This window comes from Cervus elaphus, chromosome 13 (assembly GCF_910594005.1).
Source record: "Cervus elaphus chromosome 13, mCerEla1.1, whole genome shotgun sequence".
Lineage (NCBI taxonomy): Eukaryota > Metazoa > Chordata > Mammalia > Artiodactyla > Cervidae > Cervus > Cervus elaphus.
In genome coordinates, this window is record NC_057827.1 from 63,449,104 (window position 1) to 63,466,822 (window position 17,719).

At 43.0% G+C, this 17,719-nt stretch overlaps 1 protein-coding gene across 5 annotated transcripts in view; it reads left to right on the forward strand.

Annotated features, from left to right (window-relative positions):
- The first annotated feature begins 5,709 nt into the window (after nucleotides 1-5,709).
- Nucleotides 5,710-17,719, forward strand: part of VRK1 (VRK serine/threonine kinase 1) — a 78,345-nt gene continuing 66,335 nt past the window's right edge. For 2 of the 5 annotated variants that reach the window (XM_043921969.1, XM_043921967.1), the window contains exon 1: nucleotides 5,710-5,822. Coding sequence is in view for 1 of the 5 variants with exons in the window: in XM_043921964.1 (XP_043777899.1) it covers nucleotides 5,735-5,822 (88 nt within the window). In the remaining 4 variants the exon portion in view is untranslated. Of the gene's footprint in view, nucleotides 5,823-11,952; nucleotides 11,978-17,719 lie in introns of those variants that run through there. The other 3 variants (XM_043921964.1, XM_043921965.1, XM_043921966.1) reach the window with 3 other exon arrangements.

The window sequence follows — 17,719 nt, forward strand, 5'->3', positions numbered from 1 at the left end:
CATTACACACATGGCACTGGAACATTGCTGCATAAAAACCCCAAGACTCCATGACTGTATTGACACTTCACTTTGCCTCCAAATCTTCCTTGAGCAATCTCATGGAAGGAACCTAACTTACATCCAGAATCCTAAGCACTAGGGTGCCTGGGAAACACAGCTTTTAGATTTGCAACCTCTGCAGCAGGAAATGACAGTAGAAGGCAGTAGAAATGTGTGTGAGTCTCAGTACCATTTCGGCCACTCCTCCTGACAGAAAGCAACCCGTCTGCTGGCCACTCACGTCATCCCCAGCTCAGGGAGTTTCACCAGCACAGTGTGAAACATTTCAATCACTCTCAGAGGCTCACACATTAAATTTTTCTGTACTATTAATCTCTCAAATCTTGGGGAAGACAAATAACTACGGCATCTTTAAAACCTGCTCAGGAGATACAAACACATGAAATGATGAATGGCTGGTGCACGGCATGGAGAGCGATTAAATGTTTGGTCTTCTGGATCAGTCTAAACCTTGGCTTAAAGCCCAAATGTATCACTCACTAGCTGTGTGACCTTGAGTCAGTTACTTACCTTCTCTGAGCTTTAATTTCTTTATCTCTGTAGTCAGGGGAGGGAAAATATCAAGCTTCAGGGGTTATTGTGAAGATTTTTTGAAATGTTTGTCAACTATTACACAATTCCTGGAAAGTGATTAAAATGTAATAAATGGATGCTGCCATCATCATTATCATTATCATCATCAATGTCATCATTATCAGGATGAAGGAAAGGAGAAGGAAATATTTCCCTAGGACTTTAAAGCCTCTTTCATCCACTTCTGACCTCAGTGTGTTAGTCGCTCAGTCGTGTCTGACTCTTTGCAACCCCATGGACTGTAACCCTCCAGGCTCCTCTGTCCACGGGATTCTCCAGGCAAGAATACTCGAGTGGGTTGCCATTTCCTTCTCCAGGGGATCTTCCTGACTCAGGGACTGAACCATGGCTCCTGCAGTGGCAGACAGGTTCTTTACCACCGAGACACTAGGGAAGCCCGTAATCATTGATTATTGTATCATTAAATCCTAAAGAACCTATCTCTTCTATTGTGAGGGTTGCTAGATTAGTTCAGCTGAGTAACTAGGTCAGTGTTACCTTGACTATGAGGTCTGGCAGAACAGTGTGCTCTTCCTGCATTATCAGTGCACGGAGTCTAAGTGCCACCATTCTATCTCATTACATTTTCTAAGAGTCAGCAGCTATGATTGATACCAAGATGGATTTAGAATCAACCAGCCTTATTGGCCGCCACTAGCAGTACAACCTTGAGCAAGTCATTTCATTTCTCTGGGATTTTGTATCCTCGTCTGGACAATATTACCTACCTCTCAGAATTACATGAGATAGTTTTCCCAGCATATAATAAATGCTCATAAAAATCATAGTTACTAGAATTTGTTCAGTTCAGTTCAGTTCATTCGCTCAGCCATGTCCGACTCTTTGTGACCCCATGAATCGCAGCACGCCAGGCCTCCCTGTCCATCACCAACTCCCGGAGTTTACTCAAACTCATGTCCATCGAGTCGGTGATGCCATCCAGCCATCTCATCCTCTGTTGTGCCCTTCTCCTGCCTCCAATCCCTCCCAGCATCAGGGTCTTTTCCAATGAGTCAACTCTTCGCATGAGGTGGCCAAAGTATTGGAGTTTCAGCTTCAGCATCAGTCCTTCCAAAGGACACCCAGGACTGATCTCCTTTAGGATGGACTGGTTGGATCTCCTTGCAGTCCAAGGGACTCTCAAGAGTCTTCTCCAACACCACACTTCAGAAGCATCAATTTTTTGGCGCTCAGCTTTCTTCACAGTCCAACTCTCACATCTACACATGACCACTGGAAAAACCATAGCCTTGACTAGACGGACCTTTGTTGATCATGTCTATAATCGTGTCTGAATTATAAATCTGTAAGGATACTGTAGATTGTATCATTGTGCCAACTACTGTATCAAGTGGTTGGCACATGGTAAGTGCTCAAAACTCCTTGCTAAAATGGAAATAGGGGCTCTGGACCACTGGGATGAGATCAAAAGGGGATGGAGGAGTAGGAACCTGGGCCAGGGCACTCAGAAGACTTCTGAACATATTCTGTTCCTCATTCCTCTCCCCTTTCCCTCCCCCCAGGAGTTAATAATTTCTTGGGTTGTTGTTAAGATGCCTACACTGAGCAAGGACACCCTAGCAGCTTTGTTTCATGAAGATCAAAGCCCTTCTCAGACACAAGCTCGTCTACCTCTCATTGGCCTTGGGAGGTGCAGAACTGGTTGGTCCAGGATGATTGTGCCCATTCTGTAGATGAAAACAACAAGGGCAAGGACTCATAAACTGACTCATTGTTAGGTCCAGTATCTGCTGAAGCCTGCCAGGGCAGTGTTGCTTGTTAATGACATTCATGCTTGTTTGGACTTCACAGAATGAGCTTCTGTTATGATCTAGTATTCTTGCCTGGAGAATCCCAGGGACGGACGAGCCTGGTGGGCTGCTGTCTGTGGGGTTGCACAGAATCGGACACGACTGATGTGACTTAGCAGCAGCAGCAGCAGCTAATACCAATCTCCTCTCCCTTTCCAAAAGTTCCCTGTATTATTGTTCCCCGTCTGTGTCTTTATACTCATGTTACCAGGGTTGGAGTGTGCCTGGAAATAAAGGAGGGTACTCCAGAGCCTGACTATGTGACAAATCAATACAGATGCCATGCATAGATTTTCAGCTGGTCTGCTCTTGCAAGGCAGGAGGAAAAAATTTATTCATCAGGCCGAACCCACTCATGACTCACCTTGCTTTATCTACCATGATCCATTGTCCAAGAATCTCTTTATCCAACTAAAAGCCAGCATCTTCCATAAATCTCTATCACAGCATTGAAATTATTTCCCTCTAAGAAGTACCCTCATGTACTGAAGCTATGCATAAAGGGGCAGTAAAAGAAAAAAAAAAAAACATCTGGAAGCTGGAAGTAGATTCAGGCGGCCGGGAATCATGTAAAGTTTTTTATTTTTTTTTTCCTCTTTAAGAACGGAGATAGTGCATGTGAAAAGGCGCAGTGCCTAATACATAGTAAGACCTCCATAAACAATCATTAAATTGGAAACCCCAGAGTTCCCAGAGGTTAGTCCAACTCTTGGTCACACCTGATGTGAAGAGCCGACTCACTGGGAAAAATTCTGATGCTGGGAAAGATTGAGGGCAGAAGGAGAAGGGGATGATTTTAGCATGACAGAGGATAACGTGGTTGGATGGCATCACTGACTCAATGGACATGAGCAGTCCATGGAGTCGCAAAGAGTAGATACAACTTAGTGACTGAACAACAACAAACATTTGTTTGGATGGTATAGATATTTTTGAATATATGGCAGGACTGTACTCGTGAAATTTTCCTCTCAAGTTCAATTCTTAAATCCTAAAGCCCAGACCCATCAAGTCCTCATGGGTCATCTTCTGCAGAACCCTGATCTTGATACCAAGGTATCAATGCATAAACATCCTTCGAGGGCTCCTGTGTCCCAGGGCTGTAACTGTACCTGTAGCAGACACACAGTCAGACACACAGTCTCTGTGATAGCAGTGTGGACTGATGTCCTGCCATGCACCGGTAGGACATCTAAGCACCTGGGGGTGCTGTTGAAGATGTCATCAATTGCCTTGGTGCATGGTTGCATCTAAGCATTGTTTAATAGCAAGTCATCTGAGTGAGGGTGAGGGAGCCATGAGCTGCAGAATAAATACATTCCATTCTCACCTTGGAATACTCCAGGCCCTATTGATTTAAGTGTGTTTCAAGGCCAGCCCGTTTTCAACCCAGTGTGAAAGGAGGGACACTCTGCACATGCATAGTGAGGTTGGGGGAACATGGTGATGGTGTGACAAGTAAGTCCTGTTCCAAGACTCCTTAGTGTGTGTGTGTGTGTGTGTAAATATGTGTGTATACATGTATGTGTGCACATATGTGTATGAATGTGTGTGCATGCATGTGTATGTGTGTGTGCATACATGTGTGTGCATATGTAGACTATCTTTCTCTCAATGGATTTTGGCCACAGATTCTTGCTGGGGAATTCCACACCTGTGAGATGTGTGAATCTTGAGACCTCTTTGCTGACAGGAATTCATTGAGTGCTCACTTTGTGCGTGTGTTTCCATCAGAGTCTCCACAAGAAGCAGATGCCACATTTAAAACAGAGTTTATCTGCAGAGGGTTTATTTGCAATGAGACTACTGGCAAAAGTGTGAGGGTAGGAAACCATGGGGATGGAACACTAACCTTGGCGCAGCAGTGGTCCTGGAGTTTTCAGTTGCAAGTCTGCGGCACAGAGGGAGGGGGCTGTCACTGCAAGCTGGAGAGGAGGGCCAGGCAGCAGTGGCCGTCAGCTGAGGGCCCAGCCAGCTGGAGGAGACCTTGCCAACCAGGATCCAGGGGAATACGTACTTTCAGCAACATCTCTCTTTCTTTCCACTCCTCTGTGGGGTTCCCTACCGGCCAAATCCACCAGGAGCCTGGAGCACAGGAACGTGGTAGTGGCTTGGACAGCTCAACCTCCAGGGGGCGGAGGGCAGGCTGGAGGAGCATCTGGAGCGCTGGAGGGTATCTGGAGGGGCAAATGTACCTCTACAGGCAAAATACTGCACCGTCTAGTGGACAGGGAGTCCAGGTTCTGCGAGGCCCGAAGTTCACACAATTTTGGGGGTCTGCTTAAAGACGGTCATACAGAAATATCTTACCTTGGCAAAAAAAAAAAAAAAAAAAAGCCCAAAAAACACAAAACCCCACTAAAATGGTTAGCAGAAGGTTTTGGATGAGACATGTGCTTAAGCCTTATTAGTCTCACTGTAAATCTCCCTCCACCTATGACCTTGGGGAGATTGACCTAGAACAGCATCACTGCCTTCAATAAGCTTACTGTCTCATGGATATGAATTACCGAAGTTTAGACAACTGATGAGAATTACAAAGCAAACTGCGGCATAAGAGAATTACGGGTGGAATACAAAGATTAGGTAGTCATGGATATAGGCTTTGCCAGACAGGATTTAGACTCATGGCTATGAGTGGACAGAATAATACTCTCTGCTGTTTATGGAGCATCTACTACAGACAAAGCCCTGTCTCTAGGATATCTCATTTAATCCTGACAAAAACAAGATATTGAGACTCATAGGGGTTAAGTCATTTAGTTCACAAAGTTACAGAGTGGAGGAGCCGGGATTTGATCGCGAGCTGTTTGCCTCCAGAGCTAGGCCGTAATATACTGAATCAAGCGGCTGCGCGACAAGCATGCAGGGTGTGAACCAGGAGGTGGGAAAACGGAAGCACCACTTGGCCAAACGGGAATATAGGACTTCTTTTACATCCAACTCTTTTCAACACATCATTTAATAAATCAAGCTACTGCGAACACGGGCAATATTTATTTCGGTTCCTAGGGCTTTGACAGGGACAGCATCTGACCAGAAGAACCGACTCAGAGGCTGTAGACCGCATTTCCCAGAGGCCCACGGGTGCCGAGCCAACGCGATCTCTCTTTGCCAGTGAAAGACTCCATTTCCCAGCACGCAGTGCGAGGGCCGGCCCGCGGCTCCCGGCATTCCTGGGGGGCCGGCGGGAGCCTACGCGGGCTCCGCCCACCCCGCGCGTTCCCGCTCGCCCCGCCTCTCCCTCTCGCTTGAGCCAATGGGAAGGTCCCATACTGCAGGGTGTGATGGGGGACGGCGCCGCCGCGGAGTTGCGAGTCGGTGAAAGCGGCGGGAAGTTCGTACTGGGCAGAAGGCGACGTTCTGCGGCTTGGGGTAGGGCGGCCGCGCGCCCAGCGGTTCGAGGGCGCCGGCGCCGAGCGGGGACCGCGGAGGGGGCGGCCGGGAAGCTGGGCTAACGTGGGGCGGCCGGGCGGCCGTGCTTTCGGGCGGCGTGGAGGGCTGCGGTCGGCGCGGCGCCGGCGTCCTCTACCGCCGGGGCTCCCTCAGGTCCCGCTGCGGCCTTGGGTTTCCTGCACCGGTCGGGCGGGTCCCCGAGGCTCAGTTTCCTGTTCTGAACGGCACGTAGGCCGGTCTTACTCGAGCCGCGTCCTGGTAGCTCGGGCCGAGTCTGGGATGGCCCCTGTTAGGCCAACCTGGACCGCCGGGGTCCTTCCGCCCTCTTGGAGCTCACACTCTGCAGGGGAAACGGAATAGAAGCAAATAGAACCATTTGCAGATGCCGAAAAGCTCCCTAGTAATAGGATAGGCAGCTGTGGGCCAGAGTGCTAGTGTGACGGAGAGCATCTCAGAGGAGGTGACGTTGGTCCTGAGACCTGAGGTGGGGGAAGGAGCCTGCTCCCCAGAGGGTAGCGTTCCAGGCGTTTCTAACCTGTCAGTGTCCGGCTGAGGCCGGGTAAGAGCTTGCTTGCAGTTGACCGCAAGGTTCAAGGCTGTGAAGCTCCGTGGGAGAGTTTTACAAGGGATTTTAGCATCATTCTGACGGTTTTTTGTCGTAGCTACGGGGTGGCATCATTTGCTGATGTAGCCGTGTTCAAGGGCAGCAAGCAGTTTTTCCTTCTGTCGAAATAATTTTTGGCGCTGGTGTCAAAACTCATAGGTGATTTCTTTAAATTAGACAAAAAGCACCAGAGTCTCTGGGTTGAGAGAGAGAGGGAGGAAGGCGACGCAGACACTAGGTTCTTATTGAGGCCACCCGTTTTTCACCTTACCCCCTTTTCTCCCCCTTGCTTTGTGTTGACTCTTGCTTTCCCTTCCCTATCTCCTTTTCTTGGAACAACCTGGAAATAACCAGTTTTGCTATTGGGAGGGTGGTGCGTTTAAGGAACTGTTGAAGAGCCTCATTAATTACCGTTGTTTCATTTCTTTCTTTTTTAACTGCAGTTGCCTATCTGTGGAGTCTGAACTTTGCAAGAATTAAAAATAAATGTAGGGCAGCATTTGTTTTTAAGAGTTCAGAATAAAGGCACCTTACTTTTCATGACATGCTGAATGTGATACTCTGGGGGAAGAATTTAATCTACAGTTTAAAAGAAGTTTCAAAGGGCAGCAAGGGTTCTTTGTTGTTGTTTAGTCCCAGAGTTGTGTCCGACTCTTTGTGACCCCCACGGACTGTAGCTCCCCAGGCTTCTCTCTCCATGGGATTTCCCCGGGCGAGAGTACTGAAGTGGGTTGGGTTGCCGTTTTCTCCTCCAAGATAAGATGATGTTCATCACCTGTCTGTAGAAGGGAATTCAGTAGTCACTTAACACAAACCTCTCTGCTGAAGCTGCTACAGGTGCTGTTCTCTGTGCGTGTCAGCATTGCTCATCAGATTCCGGGATAATGATAGTAACACAGCTTGAATCTAGTGACAATAAACTTGTGTGAAGGATTACTGCCCATTTCTTATACTAGTATCTAGTGCAAAAGGGCTTCCAGGTGGGTCAGTGGTAAAGAATCCTCTGGCCAAGTAGGAGGCACAGATTTGATCCCTGGGTCGGGAAGATCCCCTGGAGAAGGAAATGACAACCCACTCCAGTATTCTTGCCTGAGAAATCCCATAGACAGAGGAGCCTGGCGGGCTACAGTCCGTGGGGTCACGAAGAGTCAGATGTGACGAAGAGTCAGATGTGACTTAGCGACTAAACAGCAACAACAGTCTAGCGCAAATACCAGGTTTAGAGTGTAATGGCTTATATTAAGCACAGCAAAAATTGTGAGAGGATATTTGTTAAACAAATGAGAAAATGAAGGAATGTGACATTCGTAGAACCTGGCATATAATAAGTTAGTAAATGCCCAGGAAATGGTTATGTGGAAAGCTTACGCTAAGTTTTATTCCAGGATGCAAGTTGTATGTTTTAAAATTAATAGTAGTGCATTCAAAATGTTGACAGACCCTAAAATTAAATTTCTTAAATAGACCAGGCTTTTTCTTTTTTTTTGGAGAGCTAACGTGAAATAATAATAAATAATGTAAGTGAGGGTCCCAGATGTCTTGGAAAGAAAAATATGATTTTTATTTTGACAACTATAGATATATTTTTCCTTAAAGCCATCCCTAATAAGATATGATGTGCTATGAATAGAATTTTGGTTTAAAAAATAAAACTTTGAAAGTATTTTTAATTTGATAAATAAAACTTAACTGGAAATGAGGCGCTTAAAAATTTACCTTATGTCAAAATGAAGGATGATTCCTGAATTTATGCAAGTGTGCAAATGTTAGTATCTTCATAGATCAGGCGTTGAAACTAATGGAAATTAAGTGCTGCCTCTGTGTGTGTGTGTGGCTGAGGCGTTCCTGGGAATTGGTCTTCGTGAGTTTTAAGAATGGATGGGTTACCGAATAGGCCTTGAGAATATTTTTCAGACTGGTAGTACATTTTGCGTGTTTGCCGAGTTTATTTTTCAGAGCGGAGATAGACTTGTTTATTCACCAGATGTCCTGTGCCCTCTGTATGTCAGGAACTGTGCTGGGTGCAGAATCAGCTCGTGATTGTAGTGTCTTGTCGAAGCAACCTTTCTTTTAAGCTAATAGAGGTCATTCTTTTGAACTTTGGTTATCTAGCACCCAGCACACAAGAAGTCAAGTGTGTATGGCACATTCGAAAAACTATACTGTTAGTTGTAAAATGTAGAAAACAGGAAGTTTTTAATAAGAGTGTAAGGTTGATATGGAAAAGTAATGGAATCCTGCTAAAGCGTTTAGCTGGGTGGTGTAACCTAGATGCGTTTATACTCTGATACATTTGACCCTTTTGACCCAAATTCCTGAGAATATGTTCTTAGTTGCCTTTATAAAGATGTAAAGATTCAAATGTTGATGTATGGCGAAAACCACCACAATATTGTAATTAGCCTCCAGTTAAAATAAATAAATTAAAAAAAAAAGATGTGAAAGGGCCATGCCCTTTAGTATCTTGCCCCCTTAGCTCTGGATGATATTTAAGTGCCTAGCGTCCCACGGTGGTGGTTTTGAACTGGTTACGCGCAGTGCCCCATCTCTCCCAGTGTCACCTTAAACCTTTGCACTCAGACTCACACGCCTGCTCTTCTTTTCTGGATGACATGTGGACAACACTTGAGGAAAGAAAAGCTCTCTAGAGTCTGGATAGGTATGAAATCTGCCCTTCCCCAGTAATCGGAGTTTGAGTTTTAATATTCACTGATAAATACTAAAGACAGGAAACTGCTTCTGGTAACATTCATTGGTAAATTTATCAAGAATTTTATTAGCCACAGCGTCTTTGTTAGCTTGGTTTGAATTGTATTGTTTGTTTAGTCTTCATGGAGGTACGTGGATTTCCATGATTCTTTGCAGTTAGTCTTGTCTCTCCATGGGTCTCTGACCCAAGAGAAAGGAGCCATCTCCGATTTGAAAATGAGATGCTGTCCGCACTGCCCAGTGTTTGGGGTGAATATTAAACATACATGTAGACTGAAGTGTTGTTAAAGAGGCCGTATATATTAAGTGGGAAGATACACTAGATGGAAGTCATGTAGTTAAGTTGCAGGGTTTTTAATTTGAGATTTGGGAATGCTCTGGACACAGTTGTCTTAACAGAGCTCAGTCCCCAGTCTGAATGAGAACTGGAGAGCCAGTGGGCATAGGGCAGCACCTTTCTTTTCTTTTCAAGGCTTTATAGTTTTCTTCTGTGCGTTTGTTTAGTCTTCTCTTTGCAGACTGCCGGGCTTGCTGCTGTTCACGTTTGGGACAGATCGTCTCGTTAGTGCTAGCTCCTCATTTCAAGAATCCCAGAGAGGCTCCATTATCTCTGTCAGTTAGATCCAAAATTTTTTAAAAAATCACAAAGTTAGAAATCTTAGAGCTAAGATAACTACAGCTTTATTTCAGATTAATTGCTTTCCTCAAATTGTCTTACCAAGTATTAATAACAGCTGAACAAATGCCATTGTTTGATAATACTTTGTATAAATGCATTGTGATCACATGGTCTGTTAGAAAGTGCCATTAAGCCTTCAGTCTTCATAGACTGTCAGGAACATAGAGAAACAAACTTTTGCTGTTTCTGTTGGAATTGTTGCTTTTGTTCCACTTGTTATCACAATTTACTATTTAACATGGTAGCACGATCACTGTACAGATTATATCTAATTATGCATTCTTTTTTAGAAGTAATAAGGAAAAAAGTCTTGGGAATCAGGGGAAAAGTTTTAGAAATTCATTAAAAAAAAAAAAATCAAGGCCAGGATGTAACATTTAAGAGGCTTAACCTTACTGGTTTTACAGGCTTTTAGAAAATATTGTAGAAATGGTGACTTTCAAATGCATTACTTCACATGTTGCAGCCCATGTGAAACCATGCAGCCACTCTGGGATTTAGTTTGACAGTTTCTTAAAAAGTTGAACATACACCACACACATGACCCAGCAGTTGCACTCCTGGGCATTTATCCTTAGAAAATAAAAACTTATGTTCACATGAAGACCTATATGTGAATGTTCTAGTGGCTTCGTTTATAAAAGCCAAAACCCAGAGACAGCCCCACGCATCCTTCAGTGGGTAAATGGTCAAATAAAATGAGGCTTAGCCATATAATGGAACACGAAAAGGAGCAAATAAAACAAACAAAAGACCATAACAAAAAGGAGCAAACTACTGACACAAGCAACAGTTTGGATGGAGTTTAAGGGCATAGTGCTGAGTGAAAAGAACCAATCTCAAAAGGTTGTGTGATTAACATTCCATTATATAACGTTCCTGAAACGATAAAGTTATAGTCGTGGAGAAGAGCTCAGTTTGGCCACAGTGAGGGTTGGGAGTATGATTTTACTATAGCGGGGTAGCCTGAGGGAGTTTCTTTGGGGGTGATTGAACAATTTTGTGGCTTGGTTATTGTGATGGTTTAATTATCTTTGCATATGATGAAATATCACGGGATGGTACACACACACACAAGGTAAAAACTGAAGTTTGAATAAGTACTTAATGTTACTAACACTGTATCAGTGAGTTTCCTAATTTTGATCACTATTATGCTCCATGATGTTGGGTTGTAGGATTAAGTATATGTTTTATCCACTAAGAAACTGCGAACTTTCCCAGAGCTGTACCATCTTACAGTCCTGTCATCACTATATGAGTGATCAATTTCTCCACATTTTTACCAGCATTTGGTGTTAGCAGTATTTTTTATGTTAGCCATTTTAATAGGTGTGTTTTGGTATTTCAGGATGGCTTTAATTTGTATTTTCCTAGTGGCTGATGATGTTCAACATCTTTCCATTTGCCTGTCCTTTGAAGTGGTTCAGAACAAGCCTCCACAAAATGTGTCGCTATGGCAAGTGGATTACTTAAAGCCAAAGACAGTGAAGACCCAAAAGATTCTAGAGCTTTTTACCGCCCCCTCAACTGCCAGATTAGTTTAGATAAGGAGCCTGGTTCAGAGAGAGCTGTTACCAGGGATAACTTTTAACTGAAAGACCTAACTGTGCGGCATCTAATAACAAACATCTGATCACATGTCTGAGTTACCGTCCTCCTCTTTGAAGTCCCAGCCCCCTGTCCCCATCCTCTGCTCAGGATGGCGAATAAGCCTCAGTGGCCTGCCCTGCCCTTGGGTCCCATATTTTTATGGAGGTACAATTGAATTTGTTTTTCTCCTGTTAATTTGTCTTAGGCCAGTTTAATTGGTACAGTAGCAAAAGAACCTAGAGTGAATGGTAGAGGAAAGGTTTTTTTCTCTCCCACACAGTCATATCTTACTTTGTTCAAATCATTTTCCCGTTTTCTAATTAGCTCTCTTGCTGTTGCATTTAGAGTATTCTTTATACATTCTGAATACCAGTCCTTTGCCAGATGTGTGATTGTAAATGCCGTCTCTCAGCCTGTGGCTTGTCTTTTCCATTGTCTTACAGTGTCGTCTGCAGCACAAAAGGTTTTAATTTTCATGAAGTCCAGCTCACCAGTGTATGGATCGTTTTTGGTGTCACGCGTGTCTCAGAACTCTTTACCAAACCCTAGGTCAGGTAGATGTTCCAAATTTTCTTCTAAGTGTTTAATAATTTTATGTCTTACATTTAGATTAGTGAATCCATTTTGGGTTAATTTTTGCATGGAGTATGACTTCTAGGTCTTTGTTCTTTTCCTTTTGTGCATGGATGTCTGCTTGTTCCAGAACCATTGGTTGAGAAGACTATGCTTTCTCCATTGAGTCTTTTTTTTTTTTTTTTTTAATCTTTATCAAAAATCAGTTGGCTGTAAACTGCAAACAAAATGAAGACAGGAGGAAATGAATAAGCAATTAAGTATGAAAATTAATACAAATGTTTGAAGGTGTAAAGACTCATGGTCTGAGCCTTGAAAAAAAAATATAGATTTGAGAGGAAATGGGAAAACATTTTAGAGAATAGCATGCGCAAATTTAGGTCCTAAAGAACATAAGAACTGGCTATTTTGGGGTGTCGTGGGAGTGAAGGGGAGGAGGGACATAAGGGGAGGATAATTTGTTCATGTGTCTAGGAAACTGCTGGCTAGTTTATAATCAGTTTATTGGCTGCTAGAAGGTACTGTAGGTTCTGGAGCAGGAAGAAGGATATGGTAGAAATAGTCTTCAAGAGAAGTGTTTTTAGGGGTATGTATGGCAGTGATGGGGCTTCCCAGGTGGTGCTAGTGGTAAAGACCCCGCCTGCCAACACAGGAGACATAAGAGACGCAGGTTCGATCCCTGGGTTGGGAAGATCCCCTGGAGGAGGGCCTGGCAGCCCACTCCAGTATTCTTGCCTGAAGAATCCCGTGGACAGAGGAGCCTGGTGGGCTACGGTCCATGGTGTCACAAAGAGCTGGACATGACTGAGCTACTAACCTAGTAGCAAGCACTCAGATGGCAGTGCTACGTTAGTAGGGAGAACAGGATACAGTCATGACCCTGACAGTGCTGTTACTTGATAACAGTAAGTCCTTTGTATTTCTTAGAAGGATTTTGGTAGGTTTCAGACTTTTGCCCCTTTTTCAGACTTTTGTCCTTAGTGATGGCTACTGAGAACTCTGCTGGACTTTCTAACTCCTTCATATTAATGCTTCCTTTAGTAAGGTGTACGTGTTGGCTCATTGTTGGCTTTGGATGACATTTCTTATCAGGCCTAAAAAGAGTCCAAGAGATGAGCAGCTGAAATGATGAAAACATAAAGAGTTGATGAATTGGTCCAATGAGAAAAAGTTAATGGAATCTCTTTTATTTATCAATGGCTAAGAGGAGACTCAGGGGTTATTTAATCAGAACATCCTGATACTTGTATTTGAAGAACCACATGGAGAGTGGTGATGACCAGCTGTTCTTCAGAGTCACCGAGGACTGAGCAAGGACAGACAGCTCAGATGGCAGGATTAGGGTTTTAGTCTGAGGAGAGACTTCCCAGGCAGTGAGAACATTAGCTACTTCCTGCCAGTGATGGAAGGGTCTTTAGAGAGGGAATAGGAAACCTAGATGTAGTCCAGGAACATTTTTCTTATAGTTGGGGATGTGACAGGTGACAGCCCTTGAGTCCTAATTTATTAATTTGTGACCAGAAATACTCAGTTTCTGTTTTCTTAACAACCACTTCCTGTTCTTGATTTCTTTCCATGAACAAATTATATTTCTTTTTCTGTTCACCTTTGGGCATCTCATTTGGTTTCTGCCTTCTCTTGTGCGTTTAAAAGATTATCTTGGATGTAGATTAGACTTCTGTCATTAAAAAAAAAAAAGCTTCTCAACAAATAGAACTTTTTTAATGTCAAACTGCTAAATATCCATGCATTCCTACTTTTTAATTTAGAACATGGAAAAGCGTATCATCCCATTTTTATAAAACATCAGTGATGACTTGTTGAGCAAAGGATTTTACTGCACAAGAGATTACCGTGATGTGTATTAATGAAAGATTGGCAGTGTGAGAAGCTTTCGTGCAATCACTTATTTGCCTTCAGAGCAGTTTTTCTCTTTGATTTAATTTTCTTAGTCTGATTCTTTTCTACAAGTCTAGATCTTTTCCCCACTGAAATGTTTAGATTGACCAAGACTGTTTCACTCATGATTGCAACTCTTCAGTATTAAAACGGATTTTTTTTCCCCCTGCAGAAGAGCAAGCTCTTACAGTGCTATGCAAGCTGCCCATTTAAAACTATCATTGCTTGGCACCTATGCCCTAGTGACAGTTTGACCAACATGTGAGCAGGCACACTGCCATCCTGACAGATGGGCGTGCGCAGAGGCAGCCAAGAAACCATGTATCTGCATCTAGTGTATTTGTTAAGGGCAGGATTCCCAGTCGGGGATGTTCAAACGTCTGTCCATCCTGAGCGTTCACGCCTATGGATAAAGGGATGTCATCATTAATCTCAGCCTCTGACTGAGATTCCATGGGTATGTAAGAGCTTCTTGGCGCTTACAGAAGTAGGCAATTGGGGACAATCAGGATAATTGTCCTCTCCTTCATCCCAAGACTACTTAAAATAATTCTTTCCTTTTTTTCCCAGCCAACTTGGTTTGCAGTGAGTACAAAACTGTTCAGACATGGTCCCGATACTTCTAGAATACATGCTGTTGCATTTGTTTTCTAGAGCATGGAAGCTTTGAAGCCATAAGTATTTATGGTTTGGACAGTGATGTACATAATTGGTTGGAGTCCGGTAGACCTGAGTTTACAGACTGTTAGGTGTGTGATATTAGGGTAACCTAATTTTACCATCACATCAAGGTGAAATAATAGCTGTTTCATAGGGTGGTTGTGAGAATGACCTGTGAAACATGTACAGTGCATCGCTTGGGGTAATGACCGGTCCACTGTATGTGTTCAATAAGTGTTTATCATCATCATCAATATTATCATTGCTATAATGTACCTGAGGGCATTTTTCTCTGGAGAGTTATCTGAAACAGGAAATCTTTTTAACACTCATTTCCTATTAATATCATTCTTGAAAGTCATGTATTGAATATCATCACATTGTTTAGTCTATAATGGAATGCCTTCAGTGACAGGGAGCTCACTGCCTATAGAATAGGGTATTCAGTCATGGGGCTGGTGACATTATAGATGAGTTGTCCTTTGTTGTGTGGGGGTGTTATCTGAATTGTTGGGTGTTCACTGTCCCCGGCCAGAGGGCCCAGAATTGTCCCTGTTTGAGAACCACTGCTCTCTCCTGTTCTCCAAATGAAGTATTAACTGTTAGTAAGTACTTTCTTAGATTGAGTGGAAGTCTTTATTTTTCCTACCCAGTTCTGTCTTTTGGAGACATGTAGGACAAGCTCAATTCCTGTTCCACATTATGGTCTTTCAAATTCTTGAAAATGGTCATCAAGTCTTCCCAGTCTTTTGGAGTTGAAACATCATCTAGTTCATTAACTCTTTCTTAACAAGTCTTGATTTCATGTCATTTCACCACATTAGCGACTTTCCTTTGATTTAAGGTTTTTTTTTTTTTTCTTTTTTAAATGGTAGTGCTTAAAATTGAATGCAGTACTCCATGCAGGGCTTGATAAATTAAAAAAAATTGAGTTGCATCTCTTACTTTAGATACAACACTTTTCTATTAGGATAGGAAAGATTACCTTTCATCATCTACATACTATCAGCTGTATCCTTTATTATCAGCTGTATCCTTTTAATGACCACATATGTGGAACCTAGAGTTGAATAAACCCCCTAGATCTATTTAAGCCATGTCTTCTTTAGCCTGTTTTTATGCATTAGTTTTGGGGGTTAAGCATGATAACTTTTGTTTATCCTGTTAATTTTTTTTTTTTAATTTAGCTAACTGCAATCCAAATTCTTGATCAACTCTGAAGTTGTTAGCTTAAAAGAACAAGTAGGTGATAATGATGCTATCAGCTGAGATTGAAAATATGGGAGAAAGGTATGTGTTTGTGTGTGTGCGTGTATGCATGTGCACATGTCTGAAAGGGGAACTGGGGATGGAAACCTGGGAATCCTGATACTAAGAGGCACCTGGACGCAAAGGAGGCAACAGGAGACCAGGAAGGGGTGGGCCAAAAAAGTATGGTGAAAATGAGTTTATCTTGGAAGCTGGAGAGACTGTGTTAGATACTGGGGTAGATCCTTGAATACAAAACGAATAGGACGTCGTCTCTGCTTTCTGCTCCTGTTTTTATTTGCCCGGTGGTTTAACTGTTCAGTTAATGGTGTTACCTAGTCAATTATGCCTGAAAACTTAGAGTTATTCTTTACCTTACCTTCATACCCTCCCTGGTGGCTTAGACGGTAAAGAATCTGCCTTCACTGTGGGAGACCTGGGTTCGATCCCTGGCTTGGGATCCCCTGGAGGAGGGCATGGCATCCCAGTCCAGTATTCTAGCCTGAAAAATCTCATGGACAGAGGAGCCTGGTGGGCTGCGGTCACAGAGTTGGACGTGACTGAGTGCGCACACACATCTGAGATTCATTCATGCTGCATGTAGTATGTTGTACACATGTACACATGCACTACATGTGTTGGTAGTAGCTCTCTAATTCTGGTTAACTGTTACTGTATAATACCTGAGTTTTTTTTGGTTATTGATTGCTACCTAACGCCAAACTTGGAGTTAAACAACAACCACATTATTACGCTCATGGATTCTGTGGGTTAGGAATTTGGTTATGGAACAGCTTGCCCTGTTCCCTTACTCACGTGTATGGTGCTTTGGCTGAGATGGCATGAAGACCAGGACCATCTGGGATTGTTGACTGGAGAACTTAATTTTTTTTTTTTTTTAAGTGGCTATTTGTTTTTCTAGTGGTATATCTAAAGCAGTTTGAATGGAGGCAAAAACTTCTACTTGAAACTTGCTTTGCTTCTTTGCAACTTTTGAGTAGATTTTTTGGATGTGTTCAGATATTCCTGCTAGAAAGGGTGTAATGGGGTCAATGATGATCTTTAACCAGAGGGAAGTCATCGTCTGTATCCAGAAGCAGAGATTTCCTTTGAGACGGAGAGTTGGTCACAGGATAGTGGTTGCTCTAAAGGCGGCTGTGCCCTGGCTGCAGGCTCTCCACGAGGCCTTGGCTCTTCAGGCATGTGGACTGGGTTCCCAGAGGAAGCTTGCTGAGAGTGATCATCCACAGAGGTCACACAGCATCACTTCCACTGTGCTCTGTGGGTTGAAATGGACACAAGTCTGCCTGGATTCAAGGGGAAGGAACTTAGACCTCACATCTTTATGAAAGGTGTGTCAAAAATTCTGTGACAATTTTTAAAAAACACCGTAAATTGTAGACACAATTTATCCATTCTGTTGTAATTGTCGATGGATATTGGAATAGTTTCTACTTTGGAGAAGTTTTGAATAATGCTGCTGAAATCATTCTTGTTCATATCTCCTGGTTCACATGTGTATTCATTTTAGTTGAGTATACTAAGAGTAGAATTGCTAGTCCCAGTGTACATGTATCTTTAACTTTGATAGTTACTGCCAGTTTTGCAAAGTGGTTGTACCAATTCATGCTTCTACCAGAAAACAGAGTTCCCATTGCTCTTCACCTTCACCTATGCTTAGTACTATCAGTTAAACATTACAATTTTTTTAAACTATTCTGTGATTGTGTTGAAGATCTCAGTGTGGTTTAATTGACATTTTTTTGTTAACTGGTGACTTGAGCACCTTTTCATTTGCTATTAGCCTTTTAAATATCTTGTGTTATAAAGTGCCAATTCAAGTGTCGTTTGCCCACTTTAAAGAAATCGTCTTGTCTTTTTTTTAATTCCTTAATGAAATGTTAGGATTTT